Below are 23,312 nucleotides of genomic sequence, written 5' to 3'. Positions count from 1 at the left end.
TGCAGATTGTCTAGTGAATAAGATTTCTGTGGCGCTGTTTAGTTTTTTCTTAATTATCGCCGCTCGCTTCGATCTCATCATCCTCTAAAAACTTCACATTACTGTACGATTGTTTGCCTATTTTTTTAAAAAATGCCTTTTTGTCAGAGTCAGCGATGATTTCAGCACCACGCTGACACTGAACAGCTCCTCTGCTCTGTCTTCCGTTGTGTAAATGTCACAGTGATACTGTAGTGAGGGAACATTCTGCCAAATGTACTACGACAGATACAGAAATGTTCCTGTTTTTCACTGTGAACATGATTACAAATCTCTACGTGAGCAACAAAAAGTGTAGGTGAATTTTTGTGCTGAAATAAAGTTAAGATTAACACAATAATTAGAAACTGAGATTTGAATGATGCTGCTTTCCTGTGAATCTCCCCCAGATCTTCATGCTGAGCACTTCAGTTTCCTTTGGTGTTCTTACAGTTGTTACAAACGCAGCAAACAACACTTAATCTCCCAGAAATAATGAGAAACATTCATGAAAAGGGGATTAACACTGACAGAAACCTCCAACATTGACATATGAAATGACAATGGCACCTCAAACCTGCCTTTCATGTCCAGTACTACTGACAAGAGACAATCAGTGTGTTTACATGCATGCTAAAAGTCTAAGTCTAGACTAATGTCATGTAAACAAGTTAGTCTGACCAAAATTAAGCCAGTCTTAATCTAACGGCGCTTTTTCACTACACAGTTACCGCACGGCTCCACTCTACTCGGTTTGTTTTCTTTTCCATTAGAGATACAGTAGAGATACAGTAGAGATACAGTAGAGATACAGTAGAGATACAGTAGATAAACAGTAGAGATACAGTAGAGATAAAGTGGAGATACAGTAGAGATACAGTAGAGATAAAGTAGAGATACAGTAGATATACAGTAGAGATAAAGTGGAGATACAGTAGAGATACAGTAGAGATACAGTAGTACCTGGAACAACACAGAAATTCATACACTTAACAAGGAAATGTCTACAATCTCAATATGGAGTCTCGAGTCTGGTGTATTTAGCGACTGCACTGATCAAAGCCAGCGAACAGGAAGTAGTGAAATAATCTAACCACCTAAACGTCTGTCTGCACGCTGATTCACACACACACACACACACACACACATGAACATGCAGTGTTTCACTGCTACAATAGACATGTACAGGCTAGAACCAGGTTGTGGTCAGAGAACGAGGTACAGGGTCTGACCTGTTAGTGGGTTGTCACCGGCCGCTGGGACGATGCGGATGTAGGGGGTCGTGAGCTGGGTCACAAGTATGGCGGCTGAGTAAAGTCAGTGGATCCAGCAAAGCAAGCAGTAGAGAGGGAGAGAGAGAGAGAGGGAAAGACAGAGGGAGAGAGAGACAGACAGAGAGGGAGAGAGAGAGACAGATGGAGGGAGAGAGAGAGAGAGAGAGAGAGAGAGACAGACAGAGAGAGAGAGAGAGAGAGACAGAGAGACAGAGGGAGAGACAGACAGAGACAGACAGAGAGAGAGAGCAAACTGAATTTCCACACCACCACCACCACTTCAAATTGTCATGCAACACTGAGGAAGTATTAGAGACAGTATTTTACATTTTGTCACAAACAACGAAACATTTCAAAGTCATGAACAATACACTTATTATATAATAATTCACAATATAATTTATTATATCATATAAATAATTGAGGACCTTTGACCACCAACATCTAATCAGTTTGACACAATGGTGATAGTATCTCAACATCATCACATTTCTGTAGTAATTACTATGTAATAGCTCACTAATAACATGTGGATGTGACATAATGATATGTTAATTATACACTGATAGTACACTGTAGTAATTAGAGTTACCACAGTATTACCTGAGTATTTCTTGCATGGCTGCACTGCAATATCATCTGCTTATTACCATTGTTATTACCAATGTGTTTACAAGAATGACATATGTATTATATATAGATGTCATTGTGTTCTTACTATTTTGTATTGTTATATATTATTGTATGTATTGTTCTGCTGGTTTTACACCTTTTTATGATTATACACAACTGTGTGTGTTTAGGAACTGTCCTAAATGTCTTTTAGTGACAGCTTTTATGTATGTTGGACACATTTTTGTAGTCTCTAAAGAAATGATATTAAATAATGAAATATTAATGTTTCAGGATTGAGGCTCTTGATTTAAACCCCTTTTTTTCTAGGTTGTTTTACAGCATGATGAGCTGTTGGCTGATGTTGGAACAGTGAACCATGTAACTGCCCTGTGATTGGTCAGGGGACGGTTATCCAGAGCCCAGACAAGGTGCTGAAGTCTAGCTATTCTGCTGAAAAGGTTATTATAGAATTATTGAACATTAAAGTCAAAATGTTGCCCGCCTCAACATTTCCAAGTCCAAGTGAATATTGGTGCCAAATTGGAAGAAATTCCCTCGAGGCATCACTAATTTGGTATCATGTTCGTGAGAGTGAGACGGCCACAGCTTGACACCAGTGCAGACGCAGACAAATCTCTCCTCTCAGCTGATAAATTGCTCCTATGATCCTTCAACTTCAAGTTTATGCTATTTGATTTCCGCCTATTGAGCCATGCAGGGTGGGGATATCTGCATCTCTGTGCAAACTCCACAGTGAGTGCAAACTCCACAGTCATATGAGATTGTTGGGCTGTGTGATGGCACGTTTCCACAGCTGGGAGCGGAGTGTGACGATGGCTGTTACCGCATCAGTGGTGCTTGGACTTGATCATTCCTAATGAGTGGAGCAGGATGTGCAGGCAGCACGGCTAAGTACCTGCAGACCACGGTGAACACACAAGCTGCCGTGACACATGTTGTTCACAGGAAGATCAGATTACTCGCTTTTCATTTCCTCCACCACAATGTAACTAAATCTGTTGTTATTGTTATTTAATGATGTCACCGTCAGTGACTCTCACTCAAACATGTATTTTGTTTCTTGTTTATGTAAAGTGTCTTTTAGCACTAATTATTCTAATTATTCTGTGTTCATGGTTGTGGGTTTAGTATTGTATTGTTTAATACTGTTAAGTATTGTTTCCATTCTATTTTTGGTAAGAATCTACTCATTGATGACGTCATAAGAAAGTTTGCCACATTTTAAAGAAATCCCTGTCATAATAGACCAAATGTGAAATATCTCATTTCATACATATTTGTTATGTATGTGCAGGTTTGAATTTCATCCGGATTACGGATTATGGCAGTTTAAATTATATCTCAGTGATCAGGATGAATTTTGACATGGTAATAATAAATAATAATATAATGTTATATACACACCCAGAAAGTGTCTCTGTGTTTGTGTTCTGACTATTTCTTATTGTTGTTGTTGTTAACATTATTACTGATGTTACTGCTGCAGTTGCATGTTCATTTTGTTAGTTTTCAGAAATCACAAGCAATGGGAGACAAACTCATTCCCACATCTGATCCATTGTTTTACCTTTGGTAGCAACTCGTACGCAATCGATTTTGGTTTCCTGCGCAAAAAGAAAATTGGGGAGAAGGGGAGAGGAAATAATAGAGAGAGATCAGATATAACGTATTAAAAACACACGTACAAATATGACACTCACAACAGGAACAACACCTTTCTAAAAACCCGTGGTTACAACAAACAGCTCGGCCAGTTCCACACCGTCCGCCTATCATCTGTTGAGCTCAATGACTGTGACACAAAACGCAGTAAGGCAAGAGGAGCCCATAGCACAGATTAGTGGTGCTGAGCTGCTGATTTGTCAGCCAGCAGCGATCTGTCGGCAGCCAGCAGCTCAAGGTGGTCAGCCACTGTGGAGAAAGCAGAGCTGTGTGACAAGCACCGCCGAACCCTGCACGCAGTCTTTGTGAATATGTGATGAAGTCTCAGGCTCTGACAACATGAGAAAATAAGAAAATAGCAGAAAAAACAAACACTTGTCTTCATGTTGGCAGAAAAGTTTCTTGTCAACAATGGTCTAGTAAACAGGAGCAAGGACACGGGCAGGAACAGGGAGGCGATGAGTGATACAACACAAAAGACATGAGAGCGGTGTCCCCGCGCTGTGTCCCCGCGCTGTGTCCCCGCGTTTCACCCGACCAAGCTGTCCAATGAGACACGTGTGAGGAAGCACGAGAGGGACGCCACTGATGCAGAGGAAGAAGACAGGAGGGGAATAAATGTACAAGCATCAACACAGAGCTGACGTCCTGTTGTTATTTTAATAAACTGGTGGAAAGAACTTTGAGAAAAACTCTAGATGTCTCTTATATTCTCTGAAGGGTCATTTTCTTTAAAAGGCTCAAACTAATCACTCCACCATCATTAGACAATAATGAATGTCTGCAGTTCAGTGACAGTGATGCTTTAATGAAAGAGTGCATGAGGCCACTGTAATAATGTGAAAAATGTCTTTCATAGTTTTATGTTTTATGCATCAACAAGAGACTTGTTCAAAGAAGAACATTATAAACTTATATTTTATAAATGATGCACTGATTGCATTCAGTCCTGCTTCACTTATTTCTGTTTCCTCCACAAACACGTGCCGGTGTTAATGGTGATTCTCATTCAAGGCAACAGTCTGCCACTGAGCTGTCTGCTGCCGCTCTGTGGAGGGAGGGGCCCTCGCCAAGAGCCACTCCACGACAGCGGCTGTGACCTGTGCGACTGGTGACCCCTGTTGTTGTTGTTGTTGGTGTTGACTGCTGCTGGGACGACTGCCTTGCTTAAGTGCAGTTGATCAAAGGTTCGAGAACACGGTCGCGGCGATGGAGGAGAAAAGGAGCACGTCGCTGTGTACGGCTCTGCATTCCAAGTCTGACCGTGCTGTTGCTGTGATCCACCAGAGGACTGACACGTTCAGCAGCAGCAGCAGCAGCAGCAGCAGCAGCAGCAGCAATAGCAGCAGCAGCAGCAGCAGCAGCAGCAGAAGAAGACAAAGTTTTCTACTCACTCACAAACGCTCTCGTTAAATATGATGATGAAGATATTCACACTTTAAGGTGCAACTGTTTTACATGCTGTTACAGCGAGTCGAATAAATCTGCCATGACACCAATATTCTGTTTGGACTTTTTTCAGTTGTTCAGTTTTTCATGTCTGGTTTTCAGTGACTTGTTTTATTTTGTAGTAATTCCTTGTGTGTACCTTGTTCCATTTGACTTCCTGTCCTGTCTTTCTTTTTGATCGTCTGCCCTGATGTCTGACACCTGAATCTTATTAGTTTCCTGATCCTGTTCCCCATGTTTTCACTCCTCGTGGGTCATGATATTTTTTTGACCCGCCCCCTCCTGACCAGACTAGAGTCATTTGACTTGGAGACCTCTGAAGCAGCGTGCATTTCAGATATATAGACAAACGCAAACACAGACAGAACAACTCACATTATTTGAATGAAATAAGAAGTTGACAACACCCACCCCGTTGGCTGTGCTCACAGCTTGGTAGTAGATGCTGTAGCTCTTCTGAGGCAGCAGAGGTGCGTTCCAATAACCATTGTAGGTCTTGTTGTCTCCCACAGTGAAGGGCTGAGGAGAGTGGATGCCAGCAGCTGGGAACTGAGCAGTGAAGTAGTACTGGGAGTTCAGCAGTGTGGCGTTCTGGAAGTGAATAGGAACTGGATAGCAGCGCAGGATTTCGGCAGTGCCTCTTGCTCTGCGTGGACGTTCCTCCTCCACCACCACCTGGTACGCACTGCAAACACAGGACGAAAACACAGTTCACACACGCCAGCGAGCCAAAGAGGAACTCGTACAACAATGCTGCCAATTGCTCTCATTTTGCCATTTCACAATTTGGCTGCTTTATTAAAAGGCAAAGCTCCAAATCTCAGACTACTACAAGGCTCGAGATGTATTTTTTCTTTAGATGTGCGATAGACTCATTATCATGTGCATGTTCTCTCCAAACTACATGAGTAGTTTTCAAAACATCTCTCTCTGATTTCTGTTGGTGTTGGAAAACAAGCTGCAAGCCTGAGGCTAGAATTTATGATGTGAAATATCGTTATGTTTGGACTGATGAGAAGGAGGAGTGATGAGAAGAGTAAGCGGGTGAAACCGTTTCTCAAAAATATCACAAAACTGTGTTGATAACTCTATTAAATGATTAGTAGTGTAAATAAAAATGATTGGGAGGAAATATTTTTGGAGCGATATTCAGAATAATGTAGTGTTCATGTCAAACACAACCATTCTTTCTGAAATGTTCCCCACTTATTTTGATCATTTCTTTCTTTTTTTGCTGTTTTATTGTTTTTAATGTACTTACTTAATGGACTATTTTAAGTTGTCTTTCTTTGTTTTTTATATTATTTTAAACCTGTCTTGTAAGGAGAATTGGGATGTCTGGAAAGGCGGCGATAAATAAAATGTATTATCATTTTTATGAACCTTCTCTGTGGTCTTCCTCGTTTCCTCCTGCTCAGCATAATCCCTCTCTCTCCTCTGCATGTGACTAAACTATCTCAACCTTAAATCTCTTACATTATTTCCTTGAATATGCTCATTTCTGTCACTGCCAATGAAAATGAAATGATTGTTATATATTTTTTTGAACAGGACAGACACAGGCAGAGACAGAGGACAGGGGCCTGATGTTCATCACTCATCAACTGAAAAGGTTAACGGCTCTTTCCATTTCCTCTCCATGGCGAGTGTGCAGCCCTGTGTGTGTGTGTCTGACAGAGATGACTCTGTCTCAGAGCTGCAGACGAGAGACTGACTTGTCTTATAGACGCTGGTGTTAGTATGCATCTCGTATCCACCTGTTAAATCTACTGCGTCGCAGAGTGACAAAGAGTGTGTTTACAGCTGCCATGGAGAATAACGCCGTCGTGATTGCTTTATTTTCTAAAACAGTCGTGCAAACAAGTTCTCATCACAGATGATGAAGCAAAGTTGCACGGCTAAAAGAATTACGTGTCAATGAATTAATTACTATAATGTGTCACCCGCTGGTAAATGAACTCTTATTTTATTATATTCTACAATTGGGGTATACATAATACTACAAGGAAGGCATAATACACTAATATCACTGACACCAGTGTCTGATATGTCTTTTTACTCCTTTTAAACAACTAAGCTCTGAACACATTAGTGTCGTTGCATTTTCTACCTTGCAATAACTGTGTTACTAATGTTTTTGCCATGAAAGAAATAAAGATGAATCAGTTGCAATGCTGCTGGTTATCTTTATTTAAATCTTGAATAAACACAATCACAATAGACAGTTAAGTTTTTTTTCTCCTTATAAGTTAAAGCAGAACTATGCAGGATTTGTACCCTAAATTAACAGCTTTGCAGTCATTGTGATGGTTAAATGTCTTGTTGTGCGTCTCTACTGCCCCTACTGGCTGCTAGTGGAAAACCAGCCTTGCAAGATCAGGGCTGCCTCAGAATCTGGACCTCTCACAATCACATGAGTAAACATTAGGGCTGTTGGAACCAATTTCGGGAGTCGAATATAATTCAATGATAATCGAATACTGTAATTACTGTTTTTTTTAATACACGTGTTAGAACGTGGTGACGGAAGCCCCGCCCTCTTTCCGTGTGAGAAACAAAATGCTTTGCTCACAGAACAATAAAGTTTTCTGAATCACAACAATCTCACGTTCAGTCAGAAATGGCTGACGCCGATAAAACGCCCACAGAGATGATCTCTTTTTAAGTCTGAGCAGGACTTAAAAAGTCGTACGTGTTGTTTGCCTCTCTCCCTATAATTTCCAAAAACCTTTGTACAACGTGTTCAGGAAATTAGCGCACTGCTCTTTTTATGACTGCACATTGCAAAAAATGATTTTCAAAAAAGTAAAAATTGCTTTGCTTTCAAAAAGAAAGAATAATAATCTTGACGAGCAAGTTTTGCACTTAAGAAAAACCTAACTTTGTCTCAATAAGATATTTCATGTAAGCTTTAATTGCCAATAACAACCTGAAATCTCGTTTTTTTTGTTTTTTTCTTCTTATTAATAGTGCAAGAACAATTGCACATCTCACGGAGAAGATGCTGCTCTTCTCTCTTGTTTTAAATATAGAAGTACAATTTGTGAGCAGAGAAGAAAGGTGTAAACTCTTAAAGTCAGCTTAAGTCAAGGAAGACGAATTCTGAGTACACATTTCTTTGCTGTGATAGTTGTTTTAGTTTCCGCCTGTTGTGTGTAGTTGTTGGCCAGCGTTTCCCTGCACGTTACAGTCTGAAGGTGGATATACTAGTTTGAATTCTGGCCAAGCAACATGTTTACCTCATTGGCAGATCATTTTCCTCAAAAGGAAACAATTTAAAATATTTAAAAAATATTGTTCTTTTTTATTTTGCAGTGTATCTTAGACAAGTCTAAGTTAGCATTGCAGTCACTGTGAAACAATTATATCCATCTAATCTATATATACATGGCAGGATTTAGAGCTCGGATAAACCTGAACATTCCGCCTAAGACCAAATTATCGGAACAAGAAGTGGAAAGTAAATCCTGGTGTAAAATATCTGCGCTGCATATTGGCTGCACTCTTAAGCTGTGTCGCAGCAGAACAAACGGCTCTGGAGATGATCAATTGTTCCCCGCGGTTGGTACTGGATGATTAAATGTGCCTGTATGTGCTCAGCATATGCACTTTAACCCTATAGTTTATCATATGGTGTCTGCAGGCTCATTGGTAAATCCCTGTTTGCTACGACAGTGGGTGTGTCCCAATTCCTCTGAGTCCGCCTGTTTAGTGTTTGGTTGGGAGGCGATGAAATATTTAATCCTGCAGAGAGTGTGCAGGAGAAATCAGCCTTTAATGACTCTCTCCTACTGAGAGCAGAGGTCAAAGGGCACGTGGAGACAGTACACAGGAGTCACTTGTGTAGCTGCAGAGCAGCAGAGGAAGGAAGGAAGGAACCGGAGAAGCTGTGTGGATCTGATGTCAGCAGAGATGGGATGATATTAAAAATCATAACTGCTGTCAATCATTTGACAATTCTCATCAGGTTCAATGGAGCTGCAATGACTATTGTTTCAGGATATAAGCAGACGAAGAATAGACTCATTTAAATTCCTCTTTAAAAACGATGTCCGTACGCTGAAGAAAAAAAAGATTTAAACATTTTTAAATTGATTTGATGTTTTGTTTTAAGGAAAAACAAATCTGAATAATAATGAAGAATGTGGTAAGCTTATTTAGCTAGGTTAGAATACCTAAAACTAGCATGGAAGTCAAACCATTTTCAGATGATAAAAACAACACTAACCCTTAAAACAAGGATAAACCAGCCAAAAACAACGTTACATAGAATGTGTCTTCCTTTTCTTAATAAGAATTTATTCCTTAGAATTTCTTATGGCATGTTTTCACCGGCTCTACTCGCCTCGTTAGAGGTTAAGTTAAGTTGTGTTTCAGCACCTGCTCAGACGAGGTTCCAAGCGAGCAGAGCAGGTACGATGTGTGACGTCGCCACACAGGAAGAGACGTCCGACACAAGAATCAAGCTGAGATCAGTTAAAAAGACTGAACAATCCTAAAAACGTGCTGGGACCATAGTGGAAAAGGGCCATTATATTTGCACACATGCTGGTGCATGCCATGCTAATTCATTTCACTTGTGTATTAAACACATGAGAGAAGAGCAGAATCTCCTGCATCAGATCATTTGCAGTTGTTCTCAATATTAGATTTTTTTTTCTCGAGCAAAATTTGCTTGATTTTCTTTTTAGGCAAAAAATAACAATTTCCCAAAAACAAGGCTTAATTTCTGCAGTGTGGATTTTAGATTGAAAATGATGTACGTTGAGTTCCTCCAGAAGCCAAATAAACAATTTAAATAATTATGTTCTAATATAAAACAAGTGTTAAAAATATGACAAATGAGTGACACCAGAGTCAATGAGAGCTGGTATCAGGCAACCGGATGATTGTGTTTTTGTCTTTGCTGTGGAAACATGCACTCACTCACTCACTCATCTCTGGTTATATTCAAAATAAATCTGCAGTTAGTGAAATAGAAAAATAAAAAATCTGGCAGCTGTGCCATGACTTCATGACAGACTGTGAATGGGAGTAGTTTTCTTTTCCTGGGGCAAAGTGCCAAAGGCTATGAGGCTCCAGGTGTAAGAACCCTTGTAACATGGAGATCTAAACCACTGCGACAATTCTGCACAACATTCACTGCAGCAACAAACATAAAACTAAATACATTTGAATAAAAATGATAAATGATGGACAATAATACATACTTTGCAGTTTCACTCTACTCCTCATTGGTGTTAGAAAAATATACTGTTTTTCATTTTTCATTTTTCTTTTGCCTGTTTACAAAATGCAAAGGTGACTCACAGTTTCAATGATGGCCATTTTAAAAAAGAATGCAATGATTTCTATTTTTCTGTAATTACTGCTGTCATGTTAATGTTCTCGTAAGCAGCTGACACCTTGTCACCTCATGCTGAGTTCACAATTTACAGTATGAATCACCCTGACAGACCGGAGTCTTTGAGTCATATTCTTGATTTAATGTGACATGAATGAGTAATGGAAAAACAACAAATAACTGATGAACAACAACAGCTTGACGGCAAGAACAAAACAAAGAAAAATCCTTTAGTCCCTGTGTTTCATTTAATTTGATATCAAAGAGGGAATTGGAAGATTGCTTTCATACTGATGATAATAATAATGCAGTGATGGAAAAAGTATTCAGATTACTTTCTTACTGAAACAAAACATAGCAAAATCACAGGGGTAAACAAAAGAGTTTTCTGTATTAAAGATGGACAGATTCATATTCTTTAAACCATATATTTTATATAAAACCTCTGTGAAATTTACTGTAAAGTGAATGTATGTCTGTATTGACCCTCACATAGCTTTGCATGGCAAGTTGTGTAGCTATGCTAACCACAATAGAATCCATTCATACTAATTTTACTATCATAAAGAGAACAGTGGTTAGCGTGTTGTGTAGCTATGCTAACCACAATAGAATCCATTCAAACTAATTTTACTATCATAAAGAGAACAGTGGTTAGCGTGTTGTGTAGCTATGCTAACCACAATAGAATCCATTCAAATTAATTTTACTATCATAAAGATAACAGTGGTTAGCGTGTTGTGTAGCTATGCTAACCACAATAGAATCCATTCAAACTAATTTTACTATCATAAAGAGAACAGTGGTTAGCGTGTTGTGTAGCTATGCTAACCACACCAATGAAACTAATGTTACTGTCATAAACAATGGTTAGCATATTGTCTGTTTTAGCCAAAGTAGCTATCGGCTGTCCTAAAAGTCGCTAAATGACGCGTCACCTAATTTGCATAATGTGTGTATGTGCATGTATTTGTAATGGACAATGTAGTAGAGATGAATAACGTCATGGAATAGTGAGGAAACAAAACACCCTAAATATGTTTAGAACTACAAATGAACTTTCCTCTGTCAATTCTAGTTTTATTTAATGTCTCAATCAGAGTGTTGTTGACGACGTACAGTCAAGGGGTGTGGCTTATTCGGTTATCATTTCTTGTCCTTACACGAGTGATGGAAATTCATATTTCCATCATCTGTTGTTGTTGTTGTTGTTGAAATAACAGTTTGCAGTAAATACAGTTTCATCGTTGCATATTCTATTTTAGTCAGGAGGCTACTTTTAGTTTTAATATTTCAATTTTAGATTTTATTTCCTGGCCATGCATACATTAATCCCATAAAGAGTCATTGTGTTTCATTTCAAAACCCCTGAAATCGTCCCATTCTGTCTTTGTCTCTCTTTGACTCTTTGGGAGAAGGATGCAAAGACACGGGTTGAACGGTTTAAGGTATTAGACGTGGTCTACCAGAGGGGCCAGCAGAGCACAGCTGTATTGCAGCAGTAGTGCTGCAACCTGAGCTGACACCAATTAGGCCTCCACCAGCATTGCTGCCCGATAGATTTCAGCTCTGCCGCCGTGTGACGCCAACCAATTATGGCGGATTGACTCGGAATCGACTGGATTGTGACCTGAAAGTCAGATTTATTTTTCATGCGAGCTGATAAGGGGGAGAACTCCAGGCGGTTTGAGCAGATGAGGAAGGGGTATGAGGAGCATTTCAATCACTGTCCCTCTCTCTAATGCTAATGGGCTGGCTCTGTGTGCCTGTATGTCTGATTTAAGAGCCGTTGTAAGTAACCCGCTTCTCCTGACCCAGCAGCCGTGCATTCCTACTCTATTCCCTTGGTGTCCGTAAACCTATAAAGCAAACAAATTGGAAGGTGCCATAGATTACGTTTGCCATTAAATCGTAAAAACTGTCGAGCTGTGTCACATTTATGCGCAGCTATTAGCGTATCTAATTCCGTGATCAAAGAAAGTTGGTGCTTATTTTAGAACTGTAGAAAATCACTTAAGTGATTTCAGACCATGGTTGAGTGCAGATAATCTGCTGCTACAGGGTAAAAACAGTGGAACTCGGTTTCCTCAGTGTATGACTTACAAGACTGTAAATTGCTGTGTGTTTTTTTCTGATTATACGCATTTGTGAGCACGATCAAGGCAAAGGTTACAGCAGGAAAAGGGCTGATTAAGTGCTCTGGATGATAAGGGAAGCATCGCAAATCATTTATCTCTGCTGGAGGAAATAAACATTTATTTTGATGCTGCAGAGTGAGGAGGTGTATTCTGGCCCTCACGAGGAGCTATTGCCAAACATTAGTGGAACATGACATGACTGATTGACAGTACACTAATCCTCTTAAAGGAACAGTGTCCCCCTCTGGTAAAAAGTGTTCCCGGCTACGCGTGTCATCCCCGGAGATTGGATGCCAAATCCACGTTGGAAACGTTCTAGTGATTAGTAATTACACATATATGAAACCCTGAAAGTGGCAGCGTCGTTCCAGATCTGTAGAAAATGTGACTTCATCTCGACTGTGGGATGCTCAAGTGAAACGGATACACACCGTCTGTCATGTCATGTGTTTTTTATGAAGCGGCACTATCATGTCATCTTCCAGTACACTCCCCTTCCTGTATTACAGCAAAACATCTGCTGTTTGAAACTCCGACGTCTGGAGCTCTACAACCTCCCAAACCCAATCAGCGTGCAAGATTGCCTTATCATATCAAGCTTCATGCTGCACTGCTCTGTGGTGCTGAGGATTAGCATGTTCCCTGGTAAAATCTCTATAAAAGTGATTTCATTTCCAAAATGAGTCACTGTTTCAGAATGATGATGGCTACTTCTGCAGCACAGTCAGAGATGGAAATATGATCTTTCAGTTCTTGCTTGGCAAAATTATATTGATCAATTCATTTAGTTAGTTTCAAAGGCTCAGTGCAATTCCCTGGTCTTTATCTACCCTGTCATTTTGAACATTCACTTGTTCACTCGTGGTACATAATGTTACCGTCACAGTGGTTAGCATTATAGCAAAAGAAAACAGAATCCAAACATCTGTTTACGTATAAGCACATTCTTGAAGGAGTATCTAAATTTGTTGGGGTCGCCTTCAAACACCAATCCTTGTAACTAAGCGTTATCTACCCCATGAGAGACGGGATGGAACTTCAGGGACTCATTCCAGGACTCCAGGTCCCGCACATTTTAGAAAACGTCTCTTTGTTTGTGCTTTAAGTGAGAAAGTCACTTCGACATGCATCTCAACGCTCAGGCCAAAACAGATTAGAGATGTTGTTGCTTGGGGAATTCTGATGCCTGCATTTATCATCTTTGGCGAGACAGCAGATCCCAAAAGGAGCGCCAAACTCAGCCCCTCTGAATGGCCGCTACTTTACCAGTCACCTTACATTTTCAAAGGCATCTCGTGTCACTTGGAGGTGGAGGTGGAAAACACCTTCAAAAGCATTCCATATCTCGTCCTGTGCCTGCATCCTAATCTCCCCTTGTTTGCTGCCCTCCGCCACCTCCCTTCTTTTGCAATTCATCTTTTTCGAGTCCCGGGGTTCACACATGAAGGGGATACACTGGCCTTTATATCCGGCGAGACTTGACAAGTGAGGAGGTCGGAAAAGAAACGTGGACCTGGAAAGCTCCAAAGTTTAGACATGGAGAAGCTCTGCTGTGATCAAAGGATGCTTCAATTAGCTGTGAGGGGAAGTTGTACCACGTTCTGAGCTCCACTGATGAATTGTGACGAATCATTTAACAAATACAGTTTTAAAACACACTATTATCTTCATTTCAGGACTCACTGTTTCCCCATGTAGTTCAAGTATTGTGTTGTAAAGCATTAGCACAGGTCTCAAACTAAAGCTAATCTTTCTTCCTCTGCTCCTAAGGTGAGCATGCTATCCAACCATAAACAAACCTGAGGACCCAGCATACTAATTAATGGAAGCTCTCATTCATGACACACAGTTAATTCTAATTAGCCCAGTGAAAGAATGGCAGGCTGGGTAAGGCCCGATCATGCCGTCTCTCCTGCTCGGGCCTCTCCGTTGTAAACATGAGCTGACAAGCCTGACTAAAGATCTCCAGGCTGTAATCTTTAAAAGGCTCAGATGAGCTGATAGTGTAAAATTGAGTTTTACAGAAAGCACGAGTGTTTACCCCCCCCCACACACACACCCCCATATGAACCAGTCTATTGGGGGCTGTCCGTGGCTCAAAGCATGAGGTGTCATGGGCCAAGACCATAAAGTGGTGATAACATCACTTTCCACAAATATTGGAATGACCAACGTCACGTTCCTGACTCCCACTGCTGCTGGTCGACAATGTAAAAACATTTCCACACCAATTACAACCATGGAGCTTCTCCTTTAGGAAATAACATAAATGAATGCCAGTAAATGCCCAAATCTAACAAGAGGGGGTGCTGTTATGAACATGCTGGTCAACCCAGCCTCATCTGACCGTAATTTTGGATTTTGGATGGATGACATTTGGCAGAATCTCTGAAAGAAGGGAACCAATCGCAAACAGGTTTTCCATGCCTTGAATCGGCTGATGCATCCATTTTAACGGACCTGCTGCATTTTGTGTAAATGATCATGATGTAAATCAGTCGACGACAGTATGTGTAAGACTGATTTACAGTAGAATAAAACACTGGTATTATTCACTTTCTGTTTCTTTGTCAAAAGAAGGAAAACTGCTCGACATCTAACACAGAGCGACATAGAGATGATCAAACACTCCTGCTTAGCAAAATGGTGACTTTTGCCTAACAACTTGGCTTTTTATACACAACAGCAGCGCCGCTTTCCTTATAATGATTAATAAATGCAGAATCAAGCAGGCACAATCCCTCTGTTCCCCCAGAAGCCCATGGTGGGGTGGGCAGCCTGGTACATAAAAGAGGCAAAAGATCCTGGAGTCAGCCTTCGCTGCACCCAGGCTTTGTTCTCCTCTTCAAAGTCTATGCTCCTTTTTCACAGGATCAAAATACACAAACAAATAAAAGCCAGAAAATTAGATACAGACCGTGAGATACTGAATTCCTTCACGGTGAAGCCGTGATACACAACACAAACCCTGTGATCATTTGTGTTGTTGTTGATGCTGATGCTAGATCCTCGTGTTTTAATATGCTTTCTTATGTTTCTTTTGGTTTTATTCTGCACTGTGATTTTGTGGAAGCCTACCTGACTGGTGCACCTCTGCTCTGGGCAGGTTTCAGCAGCACAGTCACTGTGCTGTCCGTTTGGTTCAGAGAAGTCTCCTGATCGTAGGCCGGCATTGAGGGAGCTGAGGAGGCAAACACAAAGTGCAGAGGTCAGAGTGCGCAGTTAAATAGTCCTTCAATAGGCCATTCACAAACGACTCTTTCATTTGTCCCTGTAGACATGTTGCTACACACCGTAGAGTGTTGTTATATATATATATATATATATATATATATATATATATACATATATATGTATAAATGTGTGTGAACATCTGCTGTTCGTTAGATGACCACTAGAGAACTATTTAATTTGTGTTTAGACAGTAAATAATTGAATTCTAGTCTTTTTTTAAAGACTGAGACTGAGCTAAGACACCTGGCTGAAATACTGTGCATTATTTATTTCAAACGATTTCATAGCACGTGTGGACAATGACATGTAAAACAGGCTGGATCCGACTTGCTTTGCTCTACAAGCACATTTGGTTTCATTCACACGTTTTGAATAATATCCACACACTGACTGGGCATGCAGTTGACCTCGCTGACCTGAAATCTTGGTGGTGAACTGGGTGATGACTGGGGGGCCGTAGCCTTTGGCTGTGCTGGCACGCAGGGTGAAGGAGTATGTGGAGCCCGGGTAGAGGCCGGTGAACATGTGGGTGGTCTCGTTGCCCAGCTTTACTACCTTCCCACTCTGGTTGGAGAGGTCCAGCTCGGGGTCAAAGGAGCTCACCGCCTTGTAGGAGATCTGAGAAGGAAACACATAAATATTGTGATGGTGGCCTCTGGTCTGCAACATCTTCTCTTTAACTCTTCAGCTTCTACTCGTACGAGGGAAAGGTTTTAAGATGGAGGAATCACAATTCCATTATGGTGACTGTACTATTTATATGCATATGGACAAAATAGTCAATTAAAGTATTATATAGACAATAGTTTTCTATACAGCTATAACAATGTATTATATTATATTAAAATCCTGTGCTCCGATTACCACCTACTGCTGCATAAGCACTTGCATTCTCACCAAAAATAAACATAAAATCATTTATATTTCACTGCTAATGTTACTACTTTTTAATGATGTTTTATTTTTATTTAACATTTATTTAACCAGGAGGCCAAGACAGGCAGCAGCACATATAATTTAGCTATTCAAGTATACAGCATACTTAATAGGATGAACAAAACAGTTAAATGTACATATAATCCACTTAAAATATACAAAATGAATAAAAAATAACACAATCAGCAATTCTTCAATAAAATCAATAAAGGTGCATTTAGGCAAAGCAACTAGAACCAGAAGTGTCCAATGAGAGCAGATCCTTCAGTTTCTGATCATTTTGTAGCTTGTTACAGGAAGAGGAAGAACAGAATATACAGTAAATGACATGACCTGATAATAACAAATATTTATTTCATATAATTCCTGAAAGTCAAGGTCTCTTTCCCTCCAGTGTCACTTGGTCAGAGAGGGGAAAGTACTGTAAGTAAGTGGAAGTGTGTTTGCAGCAGATGGTAACATTTCGTGCTGTAATGTAACGCAGTACAAATACTTTAATACTGCACTTAAGTACAAAATTCACATATCTGTACTTTACTTTGTTATCTGGTAAAGAAGAAGGAATATTTTGTTTATAGATCGAGTTGTATAATAATTTGTATTTTCAATGTAAAGTACTATGTGATGGTGTCTTTTAGTGTGAAAAAACAAAATAAAATATGAAATGATATATATATGTGTAAGTGTGTACGTATGTTGGTATTTGTGTGTGTATGTATAAGTACATATAGATCCATATGTATTTTTTTTTACATCAGTTGATTTAAAATGCCATTCCATTCCATTTGTCCATTGTTTGCAGCTTGTGGTTTCATGGAGTGATGAAAAGCTCTTAATGAATTCCTTCTCTAATAATAAACCCAGGGAGTTGTGGAGGGAAGCGTTAAGGTGAAGGTTTGTTTTTTTATCCATTTTGAATAAGTCTAAAGTCTGAGAAAATGCTTGTGCTTGTAAAAGGAAACCTCCATTATAATTCCAAAAATAACTAGTACCGCGCGCGGTTCTGAACGGGTTCGAGCCGACCCACGCGGGTCGCCGTGTGCCACGGCTCCCCGCGTGCCTCGCGCTCTCACCCGTTCATTCACCGCGCGCGGTACTAGTTATTTTCAGTACTAGTTATTTTCAGTACTAGTTATTTTCAGCGGCGTCCCCGCGCATGTCGTTCCAAATTTCGTGGGGGATCGGGCAACGTATGGCAAAGTTATAGGGCACTTCCTGTTTAAAATGGCAGACTTCCTGTTCGGTCAAGTGCGTGTCCGTAAACGTGTTCAGGGAACTTCCCTTGTCTTACATATCAAGTTTTGTGCAGATTGGATAATCTTGGAGTTTACTTCCTGTTTCGGGCATTCCACTTCCTGTAGGGAGGTGACCTTTTACGGACATGCTCAGGACAGGTCCCTTAACTCACATATAAGGTTTTGTGCAGATCGGACAACGTACGGCAAAGTTAGAGGGCACTTCCTGTTTAAAGTTGCCGACTTCCTGTTCGGTCAACGGCGTCTCCGTAAACATGTTCAGGGAAGGTCCGGTAACTCACATATCTAGTTTCGTGTCAATCGGACAATGTAAGACTTTACTTCCTGTTTCGGGCGTTCCACTTCCTGTAGGGAGGTGACCTTTTACGGACATGTTGAGGAAGGGTCTGGGGTCCCACATACTAAGTTTCAAGTGGATACAACAATCCCTGTTGGAGCAGCATCAAAAACTATAAATGTAATTCTGTCTGCTGTCACCAGGGGGCGCTGTATTTGAAAATGAATATTTTCATATAGACGTGTTCAGGGCCGGACTGTCATCAATCCTTGCAAGTTTGGTTCAGATCGGACCAGGATTGGCAAAGTTGTAACAGTTTGTTTTTTTAGAATTTTCTACCACCACCAGGAGGCGCTGTTTTCAAAATGTACCGTTTCAGCAACATAGTCGTCTTCAGCAACTAACCATCACCAACTATAGCAAGTTTGGTTGGGATCAGACCTTCCATCGCGAAGTTATAAGAGTTTCATTGTCTGTTATGAAAAATTATTATTATCTCCAATTTTGGCGCCCCCTATCTCATACGCCATACAATATTTTAAAAAGCTTTTGATAACTTTTGATGCTCAACTCGTCCACATTGATCTCACCAAGTTTGAAGGTGATCGCACAAAAGCTCTAGGAGGAGATAATTGAAATACAAGCTGTCATACTGTCTGCTGTCACCAGGAGGCGCTGTTTTCGAAATTTAATATTTTCATATAGACGTCTTTAGGGCCGGACTATCATCAATCCTAGCAAGTTTGGTTCAGATCGGACCAGGATTCACGAAGTTGTAGCAGTTTGAATTTTTGTCCCAAAAATCCGACTTTGCGTCGTTGCCATGGCAACACCGTTAAACGATTTGTTGTCATATTGATCACACATCATCTACCATGTGTTTTGACTGTTGTCACCAATTTTGAGTGCGGTACGATTATCTGTGTAAAAGTTATTCCCGAAATCGTAAAAAAACTTTTTTTTGGTGTATTTTCTTTCACCACAAGGAGGCGCTGTTTTCAAACTTCACCGTTTTTTAATAGACGTCTTCAGCCATGGCCCATCATCAATCATAGCAAGTTTGGTTCGGATCGGACCTTCCATTGCAAAGTTATAAGAGTTTTGTTTTCCTGATGCGAAACATCAGAATCATCACGAACTTTGCCGCCCCCTATCTCGTGCGCCGTGCGACATTTGAAAAAACTTTTGATACCGTGAGCTCCTCAACTGGTCCACAGGGACCTCACCAAGTTTGAAGGTGATCGCACGAAAACTCTAGGAGGAGTTAGTTCAAATACCATTGCTGCGAATTCGCCAAAATCGCCAAAAAATGGCCAATCAACCCAAGATGGCGGATTTCCTGTTGGGTTTGGATCATGGTCATAATGTAATTTTTTCTTCATCCTGACCCACTACACATGTGTACCGAATTTCGTGCATGTGCGATATTTGTGTTGGTCATGGTGAATTTGGACAGGTGGCGCCGCACTTATTGGCCCCTCCCACATTCATTTTTCGACGCACATTCCCCGAACCTTTTTCAGACGTAAATTTACACCAGGATTGATGCGGTCACAAAAATTGGTGAGTTTTGGGGTATGGGAAAGGCCTCAAAAAGGCGATTTACTTTAAGGAATAATAAGAATAATAATAATAAAAATAACTAGTACCGCGCGCGGTTCTGAACGGGTTCGAGCCGACCCACGCGGGTCGCCGTGTGCCACGGCTCCCCGCGTGCCTCGCGCTCTCACCCGTTCATTCACCGCGCGCGGTACTAGTTATTTTCAGTACTAGTTATTTTCAGTACTAGTTATTTTCAGCGGCGTCCCCGCGCATGTCGATCCACATTTCGGGGGGGATCGGGCAACGTATGGCAAAGTTATAGGGCACTTCCATTTTAAAATGGCCGACTTCCTGTTATGTCAAATGCGCGTCCGTAAACATGTTCAGGGAAGTTCCCTTGTCTTACATATCAAGTTTTGTTCAGATCGGACAATCTTAGAGTTTACTTCCTGTTTCGGGCATTCCACTTCCTGTTAAGAGGTCATCTTTTGCAGACATGCTCAGGACAGGTCCCTGGTGTCACATATAAGGTTTCGTGAAAATCGGACAACGTACGGCAAAGTTAGAGGGCACTTCCTGTTTAAAGTGGCGAACTTCCTGTTCGTCTCTGGAAACATGTTCAGGGAAGGTCCCGTAACTCACATATCTAGTTTTGTGTCAATCGGACAATGTAAGACTTTACTTCCTGTTTCGGGTGTTCCACTTCCTGTAGGGAGGTGACCTTTTACGGACATGCTCAGGACAGGTCCCTGGTGTCACATATAAGGTTTTGTGCAGATCGGACAACGTACGGCAAAGTTAGAGGGCACTTCCTGTTTAAAATCGCCAACTTCCTGTTCGTCTCCGTAAACATGTTCAGGGAAGTTCCCTTGTCTTACATATCAAGTTTTGTTCAGATCGGACAATGTAAGACTTTACTTCCTGTTTCGGGCGTTCCACTTCCTGTAGGGAGGTGACCTTTTACGGACATGCTCAGGACAGGTCCCTGGTGTCACATATAAGATTTTGTGCAGATCGGACAATGTACGGCAAAGTTAGAGGGCACTTCCTGTTTAAAATGGCCGACTTCCTGTTCGGTCAACGGCGTCTCCGTAAACATGTTCAGGTAAGGTCCAGTAACTCACATATCTAGTTTCGTGTCAATCGGACAATGTAAGACTTTACTTCCTGTTTCGGGCGTTCCACTTCCTGTAGGGAGGTGACCTTTTACGGACATGTTGAGGAAGGGTCTGGGGTCCCACATACTAAGTTTCAAGTGGATACAACAATCCCTGTTGGAGCAGCATCAAAAACTATAAATGTAATTCTGTGTGCTGTCACCAGGGGGTGCTGTATTTGAAAATGAATATTTTCATATAGACGTGTTCAGGGCCGGACTGTCATCAATCTTTGCAAGTTTGGTTCAGATCGGACCAGGATTGGCAAAGTTGTAACAGTTTGTTTTTTTAGAATTTTCTACCACCACCAGGAGGCGCTGTTTTCAAAATGTACCGTTTCAGCAACATAGTCGTCTTCAGCAACTAACCATCATTAACTATAGCAAGTTTGGTTGGGATCAGACCTTCCATCGCGAAGTTATAAGAGTTTCATTGTCTGTTATGAAAAATTATTATTATCTCCAATTTTGGCGCCCCCTATCTCGTACGCCATACAATATTTTAAAAAGCTTTTGATAACTTTTGATGCTCAACTCGTCCACATTGATCTCACCAAGTTTGAAGGTGATCGCACAAAAGCTCTAGGAGGAGATAATTGAAATACAAGCTGTCATATTGTCTACTGTCACCAGGGGGCGCTGTTTTCGAAATTGAATATTTTCATATAGACGTCTTTAGGGCCGGACTATCATCAATCCTAGCAAGTTTGGTTCAGATCGGACCAGGATTCACAAAGTTGTAGCAGTTTGATTTTTTGTCCCAAAAATCCGACTTTGCGTCGTTGCCATGGCAACACCGTTAAACGATTTGTCGTCATATTGATCACGCATCATCTACCATGTGTTTTGACTGTTGTCACCAATTTTGAGTGCGGTACGATTATCTGTGTAAAAGTTATTCCCGAAATCGTAAAAAAACTTTTTTTTGGTGTATTTTCTTTCACCACAAGGAGGCGCTGTTTTCAAACTTCACCGTTTTTTCATAGACGTCTTCAGCCATGGCCCATCATCAATCATAGCAAGTTTGGTTCGGATCGGACCTTCCATCGCAAAGTTATAAGAGTTTTTTTTTTCTGATGCGAAACATCAGAATCATCACAAACTTTGCCGCCCCCTATCTCGTGCGCCGTGCGACATTTGAAAAAACATTTGATACCGTGAGCTCCTCAACTGGTCCACAGGGACCTCACCAAGTTTGAAGGTGATCGCACGAAAACTCTAGGAGGAGTTAGTTCAAATACCATTGCTGCGAATTCGCCAAAATCGCCAAAAAATCGCCAATCAACCCAAGATGGCGGATTTCCTGTTGGGTTTGGATCATGGTCATAATGTAATTTTTTCTTCATCCTGACCCACTACACATGTGTACCGAATTTCGTGCATTTGCGATATTTGTGTTGGTCATGGTGAATTTGGACAGGTGGCGCCGCACTTATTGGCCCCTCCCACATTCAATTTTCGACGCACATTCCCCAAACCTTTTTCAGACGTAAATTTACACCATGATTGATGCGGTCACAAAAATCTGTGAGTTTTGGGGTATGGGAAAGGCCTCAAAAAGGCAATTCATTTGGGGGAATAATAATAATAATAATAATAATAACGAGCCGACCCACGCGGGTCGCCGTGTGCCACGGCTCCCCGCGTGCCTCGCGCTCTCACCCGTTCATTCACCGCGCGCGGTACTAGTTATTTTCAGTACTAGTTATTTTCAGCGGCCTCCCCACGCATGTCGATCCAAATTTCGGGGGGGATCGGGCAACGTATGGCAAAGTTATAGGGCACTTCCTGTTTAAAATGGCCGACTTCCTGTCCGGTCAAATGCGCGTCCGTAAACGTGTTCAGGGAAGTTCCCTTGTCTTACATATCAAGTTTTGTTCAGATCGGACAATCTTAGAGTTTACTTCCTGTTTCGGGCATTCCACTTCCTGTTGGGAGGTCATCTTTTGCAGACATGCTCAGGACAGGTCCCTGGTGTCACATATAAGGTTTCGTGCAAATCGGACCACGTACGGAAAGTTAGAGGGCACTTCCTGTTTAAAATGGCCAACTTCCTGTTCGTCTCTGGAAACATGTTCAGGGAAGGTCCTGTAACTCACATATCTAGTTTTGTGTCAATCGGACAATGTAAGACTTTACTTACTGTTTTGGCCGTTCCACTTCCTGTAGGGAGCTGACCTTTTACGGACATGCTCAGGACAGGTCCCTAGTGTCACATGTAAAGTTTTGTGCAGATCGGACAATGTACGGCAAAGTTAGAAGGCACTTCCTGTTTAAAATGGCCGACTTCCTGTTCGTCTCCGTAAACATGTTCAGCGAAGGTCCAGTAACTCACATATCTAGTTTCGTGTCAATCGGACAATGTAAGACTTTACTTCCTGTTTCGGGCG

At 41.1% G+C, this 23,312-nt stretch overlaps 1 protein-coding gene across 1 annotated transcript in view; it reads right to left on the bottom strand.

The window, feature by feature from the left end:
- LOC131463773 (receptor-type tyrosine-protein phosphatase mu-like) overlaps positions 1-23,312 on the bottom strand; it is a 161,952-nt gene that overhangs the window by 53,517 nt on the left and 85,123 nt on the right. The window contains exons 10-14 of the mRNA XM_058635801.1: positions 16,172-16,373; positions 15,600-15,702; positions 5,451-5,724; positions 3,496-3,532; positions 1,251-1,325 (exon numbers count right to left, since the gene is read on the bottom strand). Coding sequence (XP_058491784.1) covers positions 1,251-1,325; positions 3,496-3,532; positions 5,451-5,724; positions 15,600-15,702; positions 16,172-16,373 — 691 coding nt within the window. The remainder of the gene's footprint in view (positions 1-1,250; positions 1,326-3,495; positions 3,533-5,450; positions 5,725-15,599; positions 15,703-16,171; positions 16,374-23,312) is intronic.

This window comes from Solea solea, chromosome 1, assembly GCF_958295425.1.
Source record: "Solea solea chromosome 1, fSolSol10.1, whole genome shotgun sequence".
NCBI lineage: Eukaryota > Metazoa > Chordata > Actinopteri > Pleuronectiformes > Soleidae > Solea > Solea solea.
This window is presented reverse-complemented; position numbering and strand designations above follow the sequence as displayed.